This window comes from Xenopus tropicalis, chromosome 1 (assembly GCF_000004195.4).
Source record: "Xenopus tropicalis strain Nigerian chromosome 1, UCB_Xtro_10.0, whole genome shotgun sequence".
Taxonomy (NCBI): Eukaryota; Metazoa; Chordata; class Amphibia; order Anura; family Pipidae; genus Xenopus; species Xenopus tropicalis.
In genome coordinates this window covers 91,326,005-91,344,168 of record NC_030677.2, presented here as the reverse complement: position 1 = coordinate 91,344,168, position 18,164 = coordinate 91,326,005, and the positions used below count along the sequence as shown (strand labels likewise).

The following is an 18,164-nucleotide window of genomic DNA, read 5'->3' as shown; positions in this document are numbered from 1 at the left end:
GGGACCTGCTAAACTTGGTGGTCTAAAAATACCGAATTTTAGATCTTTTAACCTGTGTGCTTGTTAAATATTGGGTATTGGAAAATAAGTTGTATCCAGGCCTGAATGGGTTAACATGTTTCAAATGTGCAAACTGACTTGCCACTCTATACCTCTATACATACACTATACCTCACATACCCCATTGTTCCCTAAGTCTGGAATGTGATTGATTGGAAACATATGGTCTTAGGGGTAATACAGTGGGGGAATTTTCCAACAGGGATATATATCGGCAACAAAAGGCTGGTCTCATATATATACAGACACACACACACTCACATGCTCTCATTTACACACATTTACTCTAACACACATGCATACATTTTTATTACTTTATATGAATACATACATACTTTGTATTGTATTGGGAAGTTGTCAATATTGTTTTTGACTGGCTTAATCATTGGTAATTTGTATGTAACTTCTGTGACTCTTTTCCACACATTAAATATACTATAAATATCACCTTGGTGAGTGGTGTTTGTTGACCATAGTACCTACACAAATACATTAGAGAAAGGATAGTTATAACAAGATATAACAAGATACTTTATTGAATGGATCTTATTCTGATATATTTTCTGCATTACATAGTAAATGGAGTCATTTACCAAGAGATATTAAAAGGAATCCTCTATATCGAGCCACTATTTTTGTATGGAAATATCTATTCTCCAGCCATGGCTTCAGTTACTCTCAAACTCCCTTCATGCCAGTTAAACTTCTATTGAAAACCTCTGACCCATTAAAGGAACAGTAACACCAAAATATGAAAGTGTTTTAAAGTAATTAAAATGTAATGTACTGTTGCCATGCACTGGTAAAACTGGTGTATTTGCTACAGAATGCTCCTTTAGTTTATATAAATAAGCTACTGTGTAGCCATGGGGGCAGCCATTCAAGCTGGAAAAAAGGAGAAAAGGCACAGGTTACATAGCAGATAACAAATAAACTCTGCAGAATACAATGGCATTTTATCTGTTATCTGCTAAGTAACCTGTGCCTTTTCTCATTCGAATGGCTGCCCCCATGGCTACACAGCAGCTTTGCTTATATAAACTATAATAGTCTTTCTGAGACAAACACACCAGTTATACCAGTGCAGGGTAACAGTGCATTATATTGTAATTACTTTAATACGCTTTCATATTTTGATGTTACTGTTCCTTTAAGGGCTTCTTCCTTTTTACTAACATCTGAGAAAAAAAACAACATATTGATGAAAGACCTACTAGATCCAAACAATTATTCTTTAATTCCCTGGCCATTGTTTAAAGAAAAATTCAAGTTACTTGAAATTGATAAACTTTTACTTAGCCTACCAATGTGGTTTATCAGTGACTGACAATAAAGGCAATTTGGTTGTCGCTAAACATAGACTGGCAGAGGCAATATTAGAATTTAAAGACAAACATAATATAAAAATCAACATTCTTTCTGGTACATTCTGGGATGTTATTACCCAAGATAATCATCTCTTAGAGAATGTGTCTGCTAAGTAGTCTGTTTATCTACAACACTTTATATCCCCTTCGCAATTGGTTAAGTCTATGCATGAATTCAACAATCTGATTTTTGTGAAAGCTGGAGGATTCAGCAATTCAAACTTGTCCATCTAGGATATGGAAAACTTTTTGTTCTTAAGAGCTTTAAAACAAACTCTTTTTGCCCCAAATGTAACAAAACTGGTGTTAATTTATTCCACTACCTACGGTCTTGTCCAAAGATTGGTAACTTCTGGAACATGGTGGAAAGATTCTTGAACCATAGGTTTAATTTAAATATAAAGTTATCTCCTAGTTTCGCCCTTTTACACATTAAAAAAGAGGAGGTGTTATCAAGCATTTTACCAGTCTCCTTAGCACAAAAAATTGATAAATTATTATTTTTGTTTATGGCTGCCTCTAAAAAAGCATTATTTTATTATTGGGTAAAAGAGGAAACCCCTCCTATGACAGAAATTATTTCTTATCTTAATCTGCTTAGCTGGCAAGAGGCCATCAAAGCAAAAACAAGTGAACCTAAATCCAGGATCCCTTTTAAAAATACATGGTCATTTTTCTTTAATGCTATAGATATAAGTAATAAGGATCAGATTTATAAAATGCTGCATATATATATATACAAGTACATTAGAGGGGATTATAGGCAGTTGGGGGATGTTCTTTTTTCCCATAAAAACAATCAACGCACCAGAGGTCACCCCTTTAGATTAGAGGAACGGAGCTTCCATTTGAAGCAGCGTAGGTGGTTTTTCACGGTGAGGGCAGTGAGGTTGTGGAATGCCCTTCCTAGTGATGTGGTAATGGCAGACTCTGTTAATGCCTTTAAGAGGGGCCTGGATGAGTTCTTGATCAATCAGAATATCCAAGGCTATTGTGATACTAATATCTACAGTTAGTACTAATGGTTGTATTTATAGTTTATGTATGTGAGTGTATAGGTTGGTAGGTGTGGGTTAGGTGTGCTGGGTTTACTTGGATGGGTTGAACTTGATGGACACTGGTCTTTTTTCAACCCTATGTAACTATGTAATTCACGAACATATAAGCAAAATTATCCTTGATTTTGCTCTCTAGGTAACTTTTCTTTTTATAGTTTATCCACAGGGCATAGTTTGTTAATTTTTTTTTGTTTTTCTCTATTTAAATTACTTATTTTGTTTCTCTGTAAGCATTCTATTTTCTTCATTTCTTATCTTTTTGAAGGACAAACGGTCGAATGTGACTATTGTTGTACAACCTATATTAAAATTATTTGTCATTATTTATCCTACATGTTTACTGCAAAACTTCAATAAAATGTTTAAAACAAAACACGTTGGGCACATTCTTATGATGCGATTTTGTAAATAATACATTTATCTTTTAAGCATTTACTTTTTCTGAGTGTGCAGATACTTTTTGCTCTTTTTGATTATTTTTGGAGTTACTGAATGGGTTTTCTCCAGTGTCTTTGCACCTCTATTATTTATTACAAGGTGTGAGCTCTGACATTTTGCAAATGTAAATTGTTGTCAGTCCAACAATTTTTATGCCCGAGTTCCCAAACTTCACAGAGTTGGTCACCACGGGACTGCAGTTCAAAAATAGGAAAAGTAGATTGGGCCACTAACAGCCAATCAGATTTGATCTATTTCATTGGCTTTAATATAAAATGCTTCATTTATATAAAAGTCATTTTAACTCTATTTATGCCAGGGTGCCCAAACTTTGCAGTTTGTCACTGAGTGACCGACTTTGCACAGTATTTTTTTTACTATATAATTGTAATCCAAGGTTAGAAAAACTGGGTGGAGCCAACAACAGCCAGATTTCATTCAGTAACTTCACGTTTTTCAAACCAACATTAAGTTTGTTCTCAAACTTCCCTTTCTAGTTAAAATTGAAATTAAACATCCATATGTCCAAGAATGTTACATAAACACACTGGCTTTCATAGGGTGTCCTAATTTTTTTCACATGATTGTAAATTGTTTCTAATGATTTATGCTCTCACTTGAAACAGGGACTAGGTCCTGAAACGTCATGATGAGAACCAATAAAGGGTGATTTATAGACTGAAGTATTGTTGTTTCTTGTTCTGTTTCCACACCCCTGTTCTGTTTCCTGGAACTTTATTACATTGTGATGATGTTTGGTATGAAACTATGGGGAAAAAGTATTATCTTGGTTTCAACTCTGCTACTAATTGCTGTTTAATGCTAGCCACTCTGAGAAAACACCCCCATACTAAGCATGAACTGCTGTTCCCTTTATGCTTCAGTCAACTTTTTATACATTTATACCATAGTTATCTGTCATAAGCCCAAGGATATGCCTTTTTGGAATATACACATTAACAGTAGAAACTTAATTTTAACTGCTAGTTTCTTTAGATAAAACTTTATGTATACCTTAAAATATAATGTAATGCTGCCTAGCACTGGTAAAACTGGTGTGTTTATTTTAAAAACACGACTAACGGAATTAATTCCAAACTCTTAAAATGATCCCATTTACATGGGTTTATCCTACAGGCTACAGCTCTACCACTGGGTTTGAAGCTGAAGCCAGGATAATAGCTGATCAGATTCCCAACTATAGACCGGTTTTACCTTTCTTGAGGCTCATCAGTGTAGTGCAGGGTTTTCTGATCAGCTTAGGTAGAGTCACCATGTGGTTCTACAAGCAAATAAATAAGGTTGAGGAGACTGTATGAGGCAGTCTCCTCAACCTTATTTATTTGTTTGTAAAAACACGACTAGAAACACAGTTTACTGTATATAAAAAAACTTATTGTATTCTACAGAACAGTAGCATTGCAATGTGTGTGTGTTTGTACTTTGTTTTTGTGGTGTAACAATTCATTTACAAAACATATCTGTACCATAAATAAAATTAAAAAATAACTGAATTAAAAGGCAAAAAGGAGGGGTCAAAGGGGCTCTAATATTAGCTTTATTTTGTAAGGGCAGAAAAATACATCACCAGTTTTTACTATTAGAAACAAATCATAACAGTGCATGAAATGAGACAGAGCGACAGATTTAAGGAAAAATCATTTTCATAATTTTTTTCCTCTTTACTGCATGGAAATACAAAACATGCTATATCCTTTAAAGCTCCAGAAGGCAATTCCTTACAATTCACGATATAATACTAGTAAACACAAGTCTGTCAACTCCACAACAGGTAAACCATAGTCCGCACACATGCAGAGACAGACCGGCACCTATAACTTATCTTACCCCCAAGCCCCAATTCTTAAAATCCAAAATATTTCATCCAAACAATCACCAGTATTAACAAAAATAAACATAGGAGCAGCATAGGGTAATTGAAATTTGGTGACTTTGTCAATTGATTTTTTTACGCACAGTGTAGACACAATGCAGTGAATCACAATGTAGGAGGGTTGATGATAAAGACTTTTTTCTGCTTCAGCATACTGGTCTATACCATATGTGTTTGTGTGTTACATACAAAATCATAAACCATACTGAGAAAGAAAGGGGAGAGCAAGAAGTGTCGAAAGAAGAAAAATGTTGAAGGAGAAGTTGGGGTGTGGTGTAATAGAGTGTACAAACAAATTAAAGTTAAATAAACAGACTGTTCTCCAGGTATATAAGTTTTTCTTTCCCATCAGCACAAGAAACATTTTTTTGTCATTTACAAATAAAAATATATTTTTTATAAAAAAATAATAAATAAAATGCTGGCTGCTCCATCTCCTCCTGGTGTGGAAGTTTACAAAATGGCTTGAGTTTTATTTAAAGCCAAAAAATTATAAAACCTGATCTGATTCTTTTTTTTCTCAAGATATTTTTTTTTATAAATGTTTATTAAAAGGCTATTATAGTAAGGAGGATTGTATACGCATTGACAGGGTAGCACTCAACATTATTTCCTTCACATCCCTGTTGCTTAGATACTCTTGTCTGCTGTGCAGAAGTCGGATATCTGTAGATTATGCAGTGTTTCCAAAATCTTGTTGCAGTGGTATGCTGTATGTATGCTAGTGTAGAGCAGTTAGCTTGAAAAGTCAGTATAAACCATCACTGGGGTGCTGGCATTGAGTGAGTGGATCATTTGGACCAACAGTCTCATGGCTCCTTGACTCTTGCTCTGTGTTGCTGGGACTTGTGACGCGTGGACGTTTAAATGACTTTTGGTCCTCTGATATATCTTCCAAGGAAGCACCAGTGCTGAGAGACTAAAAGAAGTTCCAACAAAAATATCAGTAATGTTTATGTGAAATACATAACAAGTACAAACATCCATATTACACAAACATGTCCATTATAAATGTGTGTTTCTGCAAGGAACTGTATTTAAACAAAGTATTAAGACTTCAGATCAATTCTGTTATTTTACTTAATAACAATCCTACAATAAAATTACACCCAAAATTGTATTTTGCCCAACAAAAGAAATTGCAATTGTAAACAGCTTTCCAATAAACTAAACATGAGTTACAAATGTTAAATTTGTGTTATCTGCTCTAGTAGTTCCTAGTGCAGAAAGGTACCAAAATAGTGCTTTCAATTTCAAGTCCATGTACTTTTTTTTTACTGAATGTACTGTATATTGGAAAAATGCTCAAAATAACATTTACTTTCACAAAACAAAATTAAATTTTTGATAAAAATATGCATTTTATTAAAAATTAGAGGTATTAATACATAATACAACCCAGGGGAAACAAATGGTCATTTATAGACACAATGTAGAATCTTACAATGTACAAAATTACACACAGGGAAGACATTACAATAAAAACAATGAAGGAGTATAAATATGTAAAAACACACAGAGATTAAGTGCCATGTGGTCTGAGAGAAAGGAGGTCCATGCTACATAAAGGTTACAATCTAAGTAGATGGGTAACATACAGGCACAAATTGGAGGGTAAAAGTGCACAAGGCTTGGGGGGGGGGGTTGGTCCTTTAGTGCAGGACTAGACAAGATAATTAAATGTTACACATGCATTGTTGTTTCATGCTTTGCCTTTCATTTCATTTCATTTATTCCCATCTCTCCCCCCCGTAGTTTTCCGTCTTTGTTGTTAACTCCACCCCCACCAGTATCTTCTAGACTCCATTTTAGTACACACATATATTTGCTAGAGTGGATCATATTATGATCTTTTGACCTATCCGGATGTTCACTGTTGACAAGATCTTTACAGTTTGAAATAAACTTCTCAATGATCTCCAAGGTGCCATTCTGATTGAGTCAACTGTCTGCCAACACTACTGAGATTGTAAGTTATTGCTATCTCAAGACAACTTGATAAGATATCATAAGATAAGATGAGAGGTCACACTTTCAATTCTTAGAATGGAGAGGCAGAACAACACAATTAAGCAACAAAAAGAATATAAAAGATATGAGCCCCAAAATATTCCCATGCAAGGTAAATCAGAATATACTCATATGAAAAAATGGTCTTGCACTCCAAAGAAAATCAATACAAAAGAAAATCTCTTTATAGAAGATTTTGAAAGTATCACAGTGCAGCACAATATTACAGATACAATACAAAATATTTACATAAATAAATACATACCAACAAATTAAGCGCAAAATAAGCAAAAATGTAAGGTAGCACATACCCTGGTGAAACAGTAGAAGGCTTCAACAAGAAGCCTTTTTCAACTGGAATTCACTACATGAATATTTATATTTTTGCGCATAACTTGTTGGTATGTATTTTATTTTGTATTGTATCTGTAAGGGTAGGACACATGGAGCAACTAGTAGCAACTACAAAAATAGACAATACTGAACACTTACTGCTAACTAATTCTACGTGTGTTTTAGCAGATGTCAGAACAGCATTGTATGTAGCAGACAGGTGGTATCGAAGGCTCAGGCCTCTAAAAGCTTGTGATCTACCCAGACTGGGCCTTTGACAAAACAACAACACACCAAAAGAAACAACCGCCCTAAAACACAGAGTAGGCGCAATATAGTCATCCCATAAATGAAAGGCAAAGCATGAAACAACAATGCATGTGTAACATAACAAGTATGCCTTCCATTGATCCATATTGTTGTCCCCTCCGCTTCTCTCAGGGCCACCTTCTTTCATCCACACCCACTGCCATATCTTCTACCTTCTTTGGAGTTCCATCCCTGAATTCCTCTTAAAGGAACAGTCTCCCAAACTAGAACGGGGCTAAAACAGACTGGATATAAAACTCCACCTACTTTTCCTGAAAACAAAACCTGCAGACTATTTGATTAATAGTTCTCAGAATAACAGTTTTTAACACATAAAACTAACAAAAATTATAATCACTATCTCTTTACCACCTCGGGGGGGTTTAATCCATTGTGAGACTGGGATACCATGGGCCCACCAAAGAAGGGCCCAATAGTCATAAACGTGCCTTTGAAACATTTTCTTTTTGATGAGTGTACCTATAATTAAGAGGTTTGTTTCCTTTACTGCCTAATTAAGGTCCATGATTAATTTATACAGAGGTATCACAGTGTGACAGCTTCCACAACAACAGATTCAGGACTTATGCTACATAGAAAGCATGTATTGTTTTTTGCATAGTGCTCCATCTGCTGTGTGATAGCACAGGGCAATGCAGTAGAAACACACCGCCAGGTCTGGCCACTGGAGCAGAAGCCATTATATGGTGAAAATATATTTAATGAATAAGAAGGCAAAATGAACTAGAAAGGGAAGTTTGAGAACAAACTTCATGTTGGGTTGAAAAAGGTGAAGTCACTGAATGAAATCTGATCTGTTGTTGTCTCCGCCCACTTTTTCTAACCTTGGACCACATTTATATAGTAAAAAGCACTGTGCAAAGTTTGGGGACCCTGGTTTTAATAGTGTCTGAATGGCAGCAATTTAAATTTTCCCACTGAAAGTCAACGAGTGACATCTGATTGACGGTTGGTGGCACCATGGCCCTTTTTCTAACCTGGGACTGCAGTTACCCCAGTGACTAAGTCTGCAAAGTTTAGGGACCCTAGGATTAATAGTTAAAGAACGGCAGCAGTTTAATTCAATTTAAAGGAGACATATTGCATCATACTCATTTTTTGGTAATATATTCCCCTTTCTCTAAAATGTATAGTGCTTCTATAAAAGAAGGTTTTAAAAACATTTTACCTGTTAAAAATGTAATTATACTAAAGCTGCAGAGAGATTCTTTCTCCTCTGCGTCTAAGCTGAAATGAGGACTGGGCGTGTCCTCTCATGCTGCCTCAGGAAGTGATCATACTTTTGAGTGACAGTCAGAAGGTCCCACCCCTGTATTAGTTTTGCTTCACTGACAGTTAGGACAGGCCTTTTTTCAATGAGAATAACACAAAAGCATGAAAGTTGGATGGCACTCCAGCTGGTAAATAATAACGTTCTTTATAGGAAAGAGGTTTATTCATGGGGGCCTGCTGGAGGGCCCTTTATATCACAGCTGATGGCAATAAATTGTGCATAAAACTCCCTGCAAACTATTAACCTTTTTTTTACATAAATAAAAGAAGTTTGTCCCCCTGCCTGCATCCCCCTCAGCTGATTGTGTCCTCCTTCCCCTGACAGCCATGTTGTCCATCTCCCCCCCCCCCCGGAGTCTTTCTGTTTTGCTTCCCCCGAGAGCCCCCTTCTCCCCCGTGAGAGCCGCTCTGTCCTGCTTTCCCTGAGAGCCGTTTGTAACTTCTGACAGCTGCCCCTGCGCTTCTTACAAGGAACGTTCGGCTCTGTGCTTCTTTATCTGAAAGGAGCACAGAGCCGAACGTTCCTTATAAGAAGCGCAGGGGCAGCTGTCAGAAGTTATGAATGGCTCTCAGGGGAAGCAGGACAGAGCGGCTCTCACAGGGGAGAAGGTGGAACGGCTTTCAGGGTGGAGGGAGGGGAAGGATGGAAAGTCTCTCAGGGGAGAGCAGGGTACAGCACAGCGGTGGGCAGGTAGCTGGCAGGTGGCTGATTGACGGCGCGGATCTATGTGCAATTACATGCTGATTGCACACGGCCAAACTGATGTCACTAGAAGCACCTCCCCTCACAGCCCAAGCCCTCAGTAATGAAGCTGTGAGAGCTGGCGGCTCTTTAGCAAACTGTACAGAGTCTTAAACCGGAAGTCCAGGATAGGAGCATAACAAGAGCAGTTTTTGGCCAGTTTCATGAAAGTTTCACTTGAAATGTACCCAAAAAAAGCCAATTCCTTCTATTTTACATTAAAAAACATCCATTAATGCACTCTGAAAAATGATGGTATATGTCCCCTTTAATTCAATAAAAGTCAACAGGTAAATTGTGATTGGTGGTTGTGCCCACTTTTTCCAACCTTGAGTCACCCAGTGACAAACAGTGGGTACCCTGGCATAAATCGGGTGAGAATGACAGCATTTTAAATGTAAACCAATAAAATTCAATGGATAGAATCTGATTGGCTGTTAGTGGCCCAACCCACTTTTCCTATTTTTGACCTGCAAAGTTTGGGGACCTTAGTATTAATATTTAAAGAATGGCAGCAGTTAAAATGTCCCCACTGAAAACAATGAAAAAAATTTGATTGGCTTTTGGCGAACCGCCTACTTTTTCTAACCTTGAGTACGAAGTCACTCAGTGACTGACTGTGCAAAGGTTAGGAACCCTGGCATCAAACCAATGAAATTCAATAGGTGAAATCTGATTGGCTGTTGGTGGCCATGCCCATTTTAAAAAAACTAAAACTGCAGTCCCCTAGTGACCAACTGTGAAAAGTTTGGGGACCCTGGGGTCAATACTGTGATAATGGCAGCAGTTTGAATTTCCCCTTTAAAAGTCAACAGGTAAAATCTGATTGGCTGTTGGTGGCTATGCCCACTAAAAAAAACAAAAAGAAAAAACTTGAATACCTAATCACCCAGTGACTGACTGTGCATAGTTTGGGAACCCTAACATCAAGCCAATAAAATTCAATAGGTGAAATCAGATTGGCTGTTGGTGGCTCCACCCACTTTTCAAAACTAAAACTGCAGTCCCCTAGTGACCAACTGTGAAAAGTTTGGGAACCCTGGTGTTAATTCCGTGAGAATGGAGGTTTAATTTCCCCATTGAAAGTAAATAGTTAAAATCTGATGGCTGTTGGTGGCTCTGCCCACTTTTTCTAACCTTGAACCACAGTTACCTGGTGCCTAACTTTGCAAAGTTTGGGGACCCTGGTGTTATTACTATGAGAATGGCAGTAGGTTGGATTTCTGCCAAGTCAATAGGTAAAATCTGATTGGCTATTCACAGCTCCGCCCACTTTGGGGCATCCAACAATCATCATATTTTCATTCAGGCTGACCCCATGAGTATGTCATTCAAGTTTGGGGACTGTGGCCTCAAAGCTGTAAGATTGGCAGAAGTTTCAATTTCCCCATAAAAGTCAATGTGTGAAATTTGATTGGCAGTTGTTGGCCTTCCCATTTTGGGGTCATCCAACAAATGTTGCTGTTTCATTCGGGGTGACCCCATTATTATGCTATTCAAGTTTGGGGGGAGTGGCTTTAAAGCTGTAAGAGTGGCAGCAGTTTGAATATCTTCCCTGTCAAAGTCAATGGAAAAATTGGGGTGTTCGGAGCGGCGCCACAAAAGACGGGGGGCAGGACTGGGCACTGGTACTGGGTGGGAATAGGAGCAAGCAGGGTCGGACTGGGGGGTGAAGGGCCAACCGGGGCTCCCGCCCCAGGGGCCCTGAAGGTGCCCGTGTCCCCACCCCCGTGGTCCCCCCCACGTCCTCCCCGAGCACGTAAATTTAACGCGTCTGGGCTGGAGCTGTCGGGCAGGTGGGGCGCGGGAAAGGGTCGGGTCTGGGCCGCCGGGGCCCACTGGGATTTTTCCTGGTGTCCTGGCGGCCCAGTCCGACCCTGGAAGCAAGAAACCACTCAGGGAATACGGAAATAAGGTGGAACCAAGAATAACAAATTGCAGGCTTGGGAGCTTTGATGATCAAGCAACTATGAGCTGCAAGGAGCAGGCTTATAAAAGTCCTTAATTGCTTGATCACAAGCACATGCGGTTAATAAATGAAGGTGGAGGTAAATTATCAGCAGTAAGAGATATCAAATGCATATTAGAAAAAATGACCAGTACTAACTCTAAAAGTCCCCAGTGGCTCAGAAAGCAAATGCAGGAACTGTTCAGTGTACAATTCTGAGTTCAATACACCACAGCTCCTGACACAGACTGCAGAGTGTAACATAAACAGACGGACAGTGTACACAAAAGAGGCTGCAACTCTCACATTTTTTAGAGCTTATACTATATGGTTGTTTTGATGAATCAATTAACTTTTACTTTCCCTTTTGTTTTTACATGAGCTAATTCTTTCTGAGACATTAGGCTAATGCCACACAAGGTGTAGGGCGGATATTTTCGGCAAGCGGAAAAACGCATGCCGAAAATACCACCCTACGCCTCCTACATGTGCCTACACCCGAATGAATGGAATATGCTCGGGTGCAGGCACATGTAGCCAAAATACACATAAAAACGCGAGACTTTCAAACTCTCGTGTTTTTATGCGTATTTCCGCTACATGTGCCTGCACCCAAGCGTATTCCATTCATTCGGGTGCAGGCACATCTAGGAGGCGTAGGGCGGAATTTTCAGCAAGGGTTTTTCCGCTTGCCGAAAATATCCGCCCTACGCCTTGTCTGACATCAGCCTTAACCCTGCAAAATCTTTTTAATTAACTGCCTCTCTGAATTCTCTTACTTGTCTGGGGTAATACATTTGGCCTCTTTCTTTTTCCTGTTCACATCACCCCAGTCCTAAATAAACTCTTTCCTATCTTTCAAAGATGATTTTGTTTTACAATATGGATTTCCCACACCTTTTATCAAACATTTATTTTCAAAGAAACACTTTTCACACATTCTTTCATATTGAGAAAAAAAACTGGTGGAAATAAAACAAATGCATGGAACATTCAGGTCAGTCCAAGACCTTTTAAACTGTGGATAGTATAAAAGAGCTCTTTCTCTGTAACAGGCACAGTTGTGATTTAAAACAAGAGTAGTATCATTAAGAGCATCTTCCATAAACACACTATCAATATTCTTGATATCATTAAAAAAGTATTCCGCCCATTTTTCGTTTTCTTACATGCAGGGGTATTGTTGGGCCCCTGGTGGCACTTAAACAGTCTTTTGGATGCCACTGCAATTGTACTCTCTGCACTAAAAAATTTGATTTAAAAATCATAATTTCAGATCTTAAAGTTACCAGTAGTGGCTTAATAGTGGCTTAATTGCCCCCTGAACCTAATAACTGGTTCTTTAGATGTTGTCCTGGGGTCTTTTGTGGCCTTTCGGATGAGTTGTCTCTGCGCTCTTGGGGTAATTTTGGTCGGCCGGCCACTCCTGGGAAGGTTCACCACTGTTCCATGTTTTTGCCATTTGTGGATAATGGCTCTCACTGTGGTTCGCTGGAGTCCCAAAGCTTTAGAAATGGCTTTATAACCTTTACCAGACTGATAGATCTCAATTACTTTTGTTCTCATTTGTTCCTGAATTTCTTTGGATCTTGGCATGATGTCTAGCTTTTGAGGTGCTTTTGGTCTACTTCTCTGTGTCAGGTAGCTCCTATTTAAGTGATTTCTTGATTGAAATGTTGTGTGGCAGTAATCAGGCCTGGGGGTGACTACAGAAATTGAACTCAGGTGTGATAAACCACAGTTAAGTTATTTTTTAACAAGGGGGGCAATCACTTTTTCACACAGGGCCATGTAGATTTGGAGTTTTTTTTCTCCCTTAATAACGTAAACCTTCATTTAAAAACTGCATTTTGTGTTCAATTATGTTATCTTTGACTAATAGTTAATGGTTTTTGATGAGCAGAAACATGTGTGACAAACATGCAAAAGAATAAGAAATCAGGAAGGGGGCAAATAGTTTTTCACACCACTGTATATGTGTTAAGAAAAAAAAACATTTCGGAGAAACTAGTCACTTACGGTAGTAAAGATTTATTGCAGCCAACTAATCTCCCCGTGTGCCAGAGCCCCAAGAAGAAGGGTACGTTCTTCTAAACAAAGAAACTTAGTACTAATATAAACATAAGTTTCATCAAAGATCAAATCCAGATAAATGATCAGCATTGTGATGCTGACTTTACTACCCATGGTAAACAGTACACCTAAATGGTTGCATAGCAGGGTTGCGTTACTGTTTTTATCCTGCATTACTGCTATAAGTGGGTGGTGATCAGTCACTAATCTTGGTCTAGTTGGTAACATCTTTATGACTCCGGTGCCCACTTAATTGCTAAACAATCCTTTTCAATTACACTATACATGCTTTCTCTAGGGAATAGTTTAGAGCTTCTGTAAGGCACAGGGTGCTACCCCCCACAATTGCTTGCTCGATCCAGCACATAAATAAATCTCAGCTGCATCAGAGTTAGAACTCTTGAAAACTGGTTCAGTACACTAAGCTTCTGGAAAGCTTATTGATTCCTCTATGCCATTGATGTCCAACTTCTTTGGTGTCGAGGGCCGGAATTATATAAGTGCACACAGTGACACAATCCTGGCACTGCTCCTACAGTCTGAGGCGTGAACAGGTAAACAATGTGAGTGATTACAGTCTGATAGAAAAAAATATATGTAGCGGAGCACCACGGGATAAAAGTAAAAAAAAACGTCTTTATTAAGTCATCTAAAAAGGCACATATACAACAAGGACCTACGCTTTACGCGTTTTGTGGCATCCCGCCACTTCCTCAGAAGCAGTAACAGTCCTTAAAGAGGAGGGGTTATAAATACCTCACCAACCACCATAATTAATGGCTGCTAAATTAACCCTTACCTCCCACATATATAAAATAAGAAAAATAACACAAAATAAATACAATCAAAACAAAAACAAAATCATGCACGATAATATATACAAATAAGTAAGGGAACCACCAAAATGTACATAGTGAAGGGAGAATAGGGGAGGGGAGATAGGCAGTCTGAATATATTGTATCAGTAAAAACAGGACAATTCCCATTCCCTATTCATACCCCCCCCTTGTGATTCCAGGGAGTTAAGTTTATATATCCAAAACGCCTCTCTTTTTAACAACCTCCTCTCTAAATCTCCCTTCCTAACCTGATAAGTTGGCTTATCCATTATCTGAAAAGTGAAATGTATTTTCTTGCCATGCTTCTCTATCATGTGTTTTGACAATGCAGATCTTAACTCACCTCTCTCTACAGCAGAAGCATGTTCTAAAATTCTAGTGGAGACGTTACATATGGTTTTCCCTACTGGTTTTCCCTACTTGGGAACCACATGAACATGTTATTAAGTATATCACCTCCTTAGACAAACAATTGAAGTATTGTTTAATTTTAAACTCTCTATCCGAATTAGTACTCGTAAAATATTTTGAAATTTTAAGATGCTGACATGCCTTACATCTCTTTCTTCCACAACGGTAATTACCAACTTATTTTAGCCACGGTGTAGTCTTCTTTTTAGAAGTATACAGACTCGGGGAGAGCCAAGAAGCAACATCTCTTCCTTTTCTATATACAAACCGGGTCTTGTAAAAAAAGATCCCAATATTTGGATATACTTTTACGAATCAAGCGTGAGTCTTTATTGTAAACCATAGAAAATCTAGTTTTGAAACTATCTTTATTACACACATTCAGTGTGGCTTTCCTTTTAGGTCTTAGAAGAGCATTTCTATCACTGGTCACAGCCCTCTCATATGCTGTCCTAATTACGCCCAAAGTGTACCCTCTCTCCAGGAAACGATCCCATAAAGCCATAGCCTGCTGTTGGAAGGCATCCCAGGTGGTGCAGATGCTACGCAAGCGGAGGAACTGCCCAACCGGGATACTCCGCAAACAGCTGGCTGGGTGGACACTATCTGCATGCAATAATGTGTTACGAGTAATAGACTTCCTAAATAGATCACACTGTATCTCCCCTTTGTGAACAGAAAAATATACCTTTACTTTATCTAAAAAAGAAATAGTAGAAATATTTGTCTCATGGGTGAAGGAAAAACCCCTTACTTGAGCATTACAGTAACTAACGAATTGTGACAAAGTAGCCTCATCCCCATCCCAAATTCCAATACAGTCGTCAATATAGCGAAAAAATGAAAAAAGATGTGAACGAAAAGGATTATAATCTCCAAAGATGTAGAGCCACTCAAACCAGCCCATGAAGAGGTTGGCATAAGAGGGTGCAAAGTGATTACAGTCTGAGCCTGAGGTGTGAACAATGCAGGGGGTGAACAATGCAGAAATTAAAAGGTGTGAACAACACAGGGGGTTACATTTTTCAACAATACGGTTGAATTACAGCCTGAATCTGAGGTGAGAACCATACAGGGGGCCAATTAATCGCAGTACTGATACCATTTAAATCTTAAACAAAGGTAAACCATCATAGCAGTCAGACAGGTGGGGAGCCACACAGAGGGGGGTTGCGGGCCACCAGTTGGACAGCACTGCTCTATGCTATACACTGAAGAAAAGACCTGATAAAATACATTTACCTCTTCTGTATCTTTAAAACTAAACTGTTTCCAGTATTTAATAGACTTAAGGCAAAGAAAAGCCACAGTGAGTACCAAATACCCCAAGCTAGTCAATGAGCTACAACACCCACGCACCCAACCACACTCTGGCCACACGGACATATTCCTCCACCCTACACTGCGACCAGGAACACCAGAGACACCAAGCACACTGTAGAGGGAACTAGCCACTGGGAACTCCCTGCTAGGGAAGTTAATGATGCAGCCATAACCATCGACCAGGGCCTATATTAATACAGAGTACCAGCAAAACCCTAAATAGAATGAGCCACCATGCCATGTGGGTCAGCTTGTCTGCACAAAAAAGGGAGCTCATACAACCCAATCCAGTTTAACTGTGCTACTACACTTACGAATGCAAAAGTACCACAACATCACAGCGTCATCGCTCATAATAAGCCGCACTGAGTACTAAGCACCCCGCACAAGAACACAAATAGTAATACATAAATTAAGCAATACCCAGAGCTTTACATTTTCAGCTAATGTTTTCACTAAGAGGAGCTCAGAGAACTGTTCTCTGAATGATTGGTAGTGAATGACCACACAGTAAAGGATAGTCTGGTGTACAACCTTAACTATCACAATCTAAAGGTCAGGTCAGCTACCACATATCAACGACACTGCTCTCTATATAGCCATACTAGGCAATGCGGTAAAACTACAGGTGGTGTTTCACAACATCAGGAAAAAAGTTTGGCACACCTATAACCACTATAACAGAACTTGTGGTCAGTGACTTACTACCCAACCAGCAAATAAGAGACCGTGCTATACTGGGAAACCGTGTGTGTTATCCCATTCTATATAAGGCTAACAGCAAAACCCTCCTATGGTAATCTTGACACTACAGCATGCATCATAATGGTCCAGCAGAAGGACAACTTGAGCTCCACACCTTGCATCCTATAAATTTAATAACAACAGGCCACAAGGTGCTATTGACCATCAGCGACAAATAACAGCTGAGACAGTTCTCAGAACTATATGCTGCTTCCCACACAGCACCAAAACAGAGCAAACCAAATTAAAAATAGCTGCCACAGCTTCTGTAAATGGAGACCTCCCACTGACTCCCAACCCTTCACCCTTTTTATTTCCTTTCTGTGAGGCTGTACTTTAAGCCAACTAATCAGAGATTAGTGGGCCTAATCTTTGTCACTGGACTCTCTCTAGAACATCAGCCCTCTTACACTAAACCACAAAAGAAGTAACCGAAGGAAGAAATATCCTCCCTATGCCCTATGGATAAATTCCTAGAACAACCACACATCCAAAAAAGGGCAGACACAAATCGGGAGTGAAAAGGCCTCAACCAAATGACAGACCTGCTTCATCCTCTTCCAATAACAAATCAACTCAATATTATCAGAGGATAGAGTAATCCAATTTCAAAACACAGTACAGCAACAAGACAGGTCAGTCTTAACTAGGCAAAATCAATGACTAGAAAACAGGGGATGCTGCAGCAACCTCAACAAATCTGTAAAAGGACTACTCCAACTACGTTCCCTAACTTCCAAGACAAAGACTATACTATACTTTCATCTTACAGAAAAACCAGAAATTGACAGTGAATGGCTATGACATATTAATCATCATGGACTTTTCTCCTTCGCTGGCCCAAAAAAGAAGAGACTTTGCACCTATATGTAAAAAAACTCAGAGGAAGACCTGAGATTTGCCCTTCTCTACTCAGCTCGTTTATGTGTTACGAAGACTGGCCAAATCACTGATCTTTGACCATCCTGAAGTGTTTGTCACTTCAGTGACAAGATGAAATTTAGTGACAAGCTATAACTGCTTATTTTCATTCCCCGCCCCCATCTCACCCTCCTAACCACCCAAAACCACGCCACCCTACACCTCCCCTCATCACCTTGACCCTACCTTTCCCCACCCTCTTACCCCTAACATTTTCTAACATACTCAAGGATATAGGGCTCATCCATAGTCCCCTCACCACCTTCCCAACAGGTATAAGATGACTACTTAAACACCTGATCAAAACACAACACAAACCAATTCACAATCTACCCACTCATTGAAACTCTGCTCATGGAGTGTGGCAGGCCTCAACACGCCCATAAAGAGGAGAAAAGTAT

General features: G+C 39.0%; 1 protein-coding gene across 6 annotated transcripts in view; it reads right to left on the bottom strand.

Moving 5' to 3' along the window:
* Positions 1-4,458: 4,458 nt before the first annotated feature.
* kdm4b (lysine (K)-specific demethylase 4B) overlaps positions 4,459-18,164 on the bottom strand; it is a 311,868-nt gene continuing 298,162 nt past the window's right edge. For 5 of the 6 annotated variants that reach the window (XR_004221360.1, XM_018091716.2, XM_031897095.1 and 2 more), the window contains one exon: positions 4,459-5,736. Coding sequence is in view for 5 of the 6 variants with exons in the window: in XM_018091716.2 (XP_017947205.1) it covers positions 5,566-5,736 (171 nt within the window). In the remaining variant the exon portion in view is untranslated. 6 annotated transcript variants of the gene reach the window in all.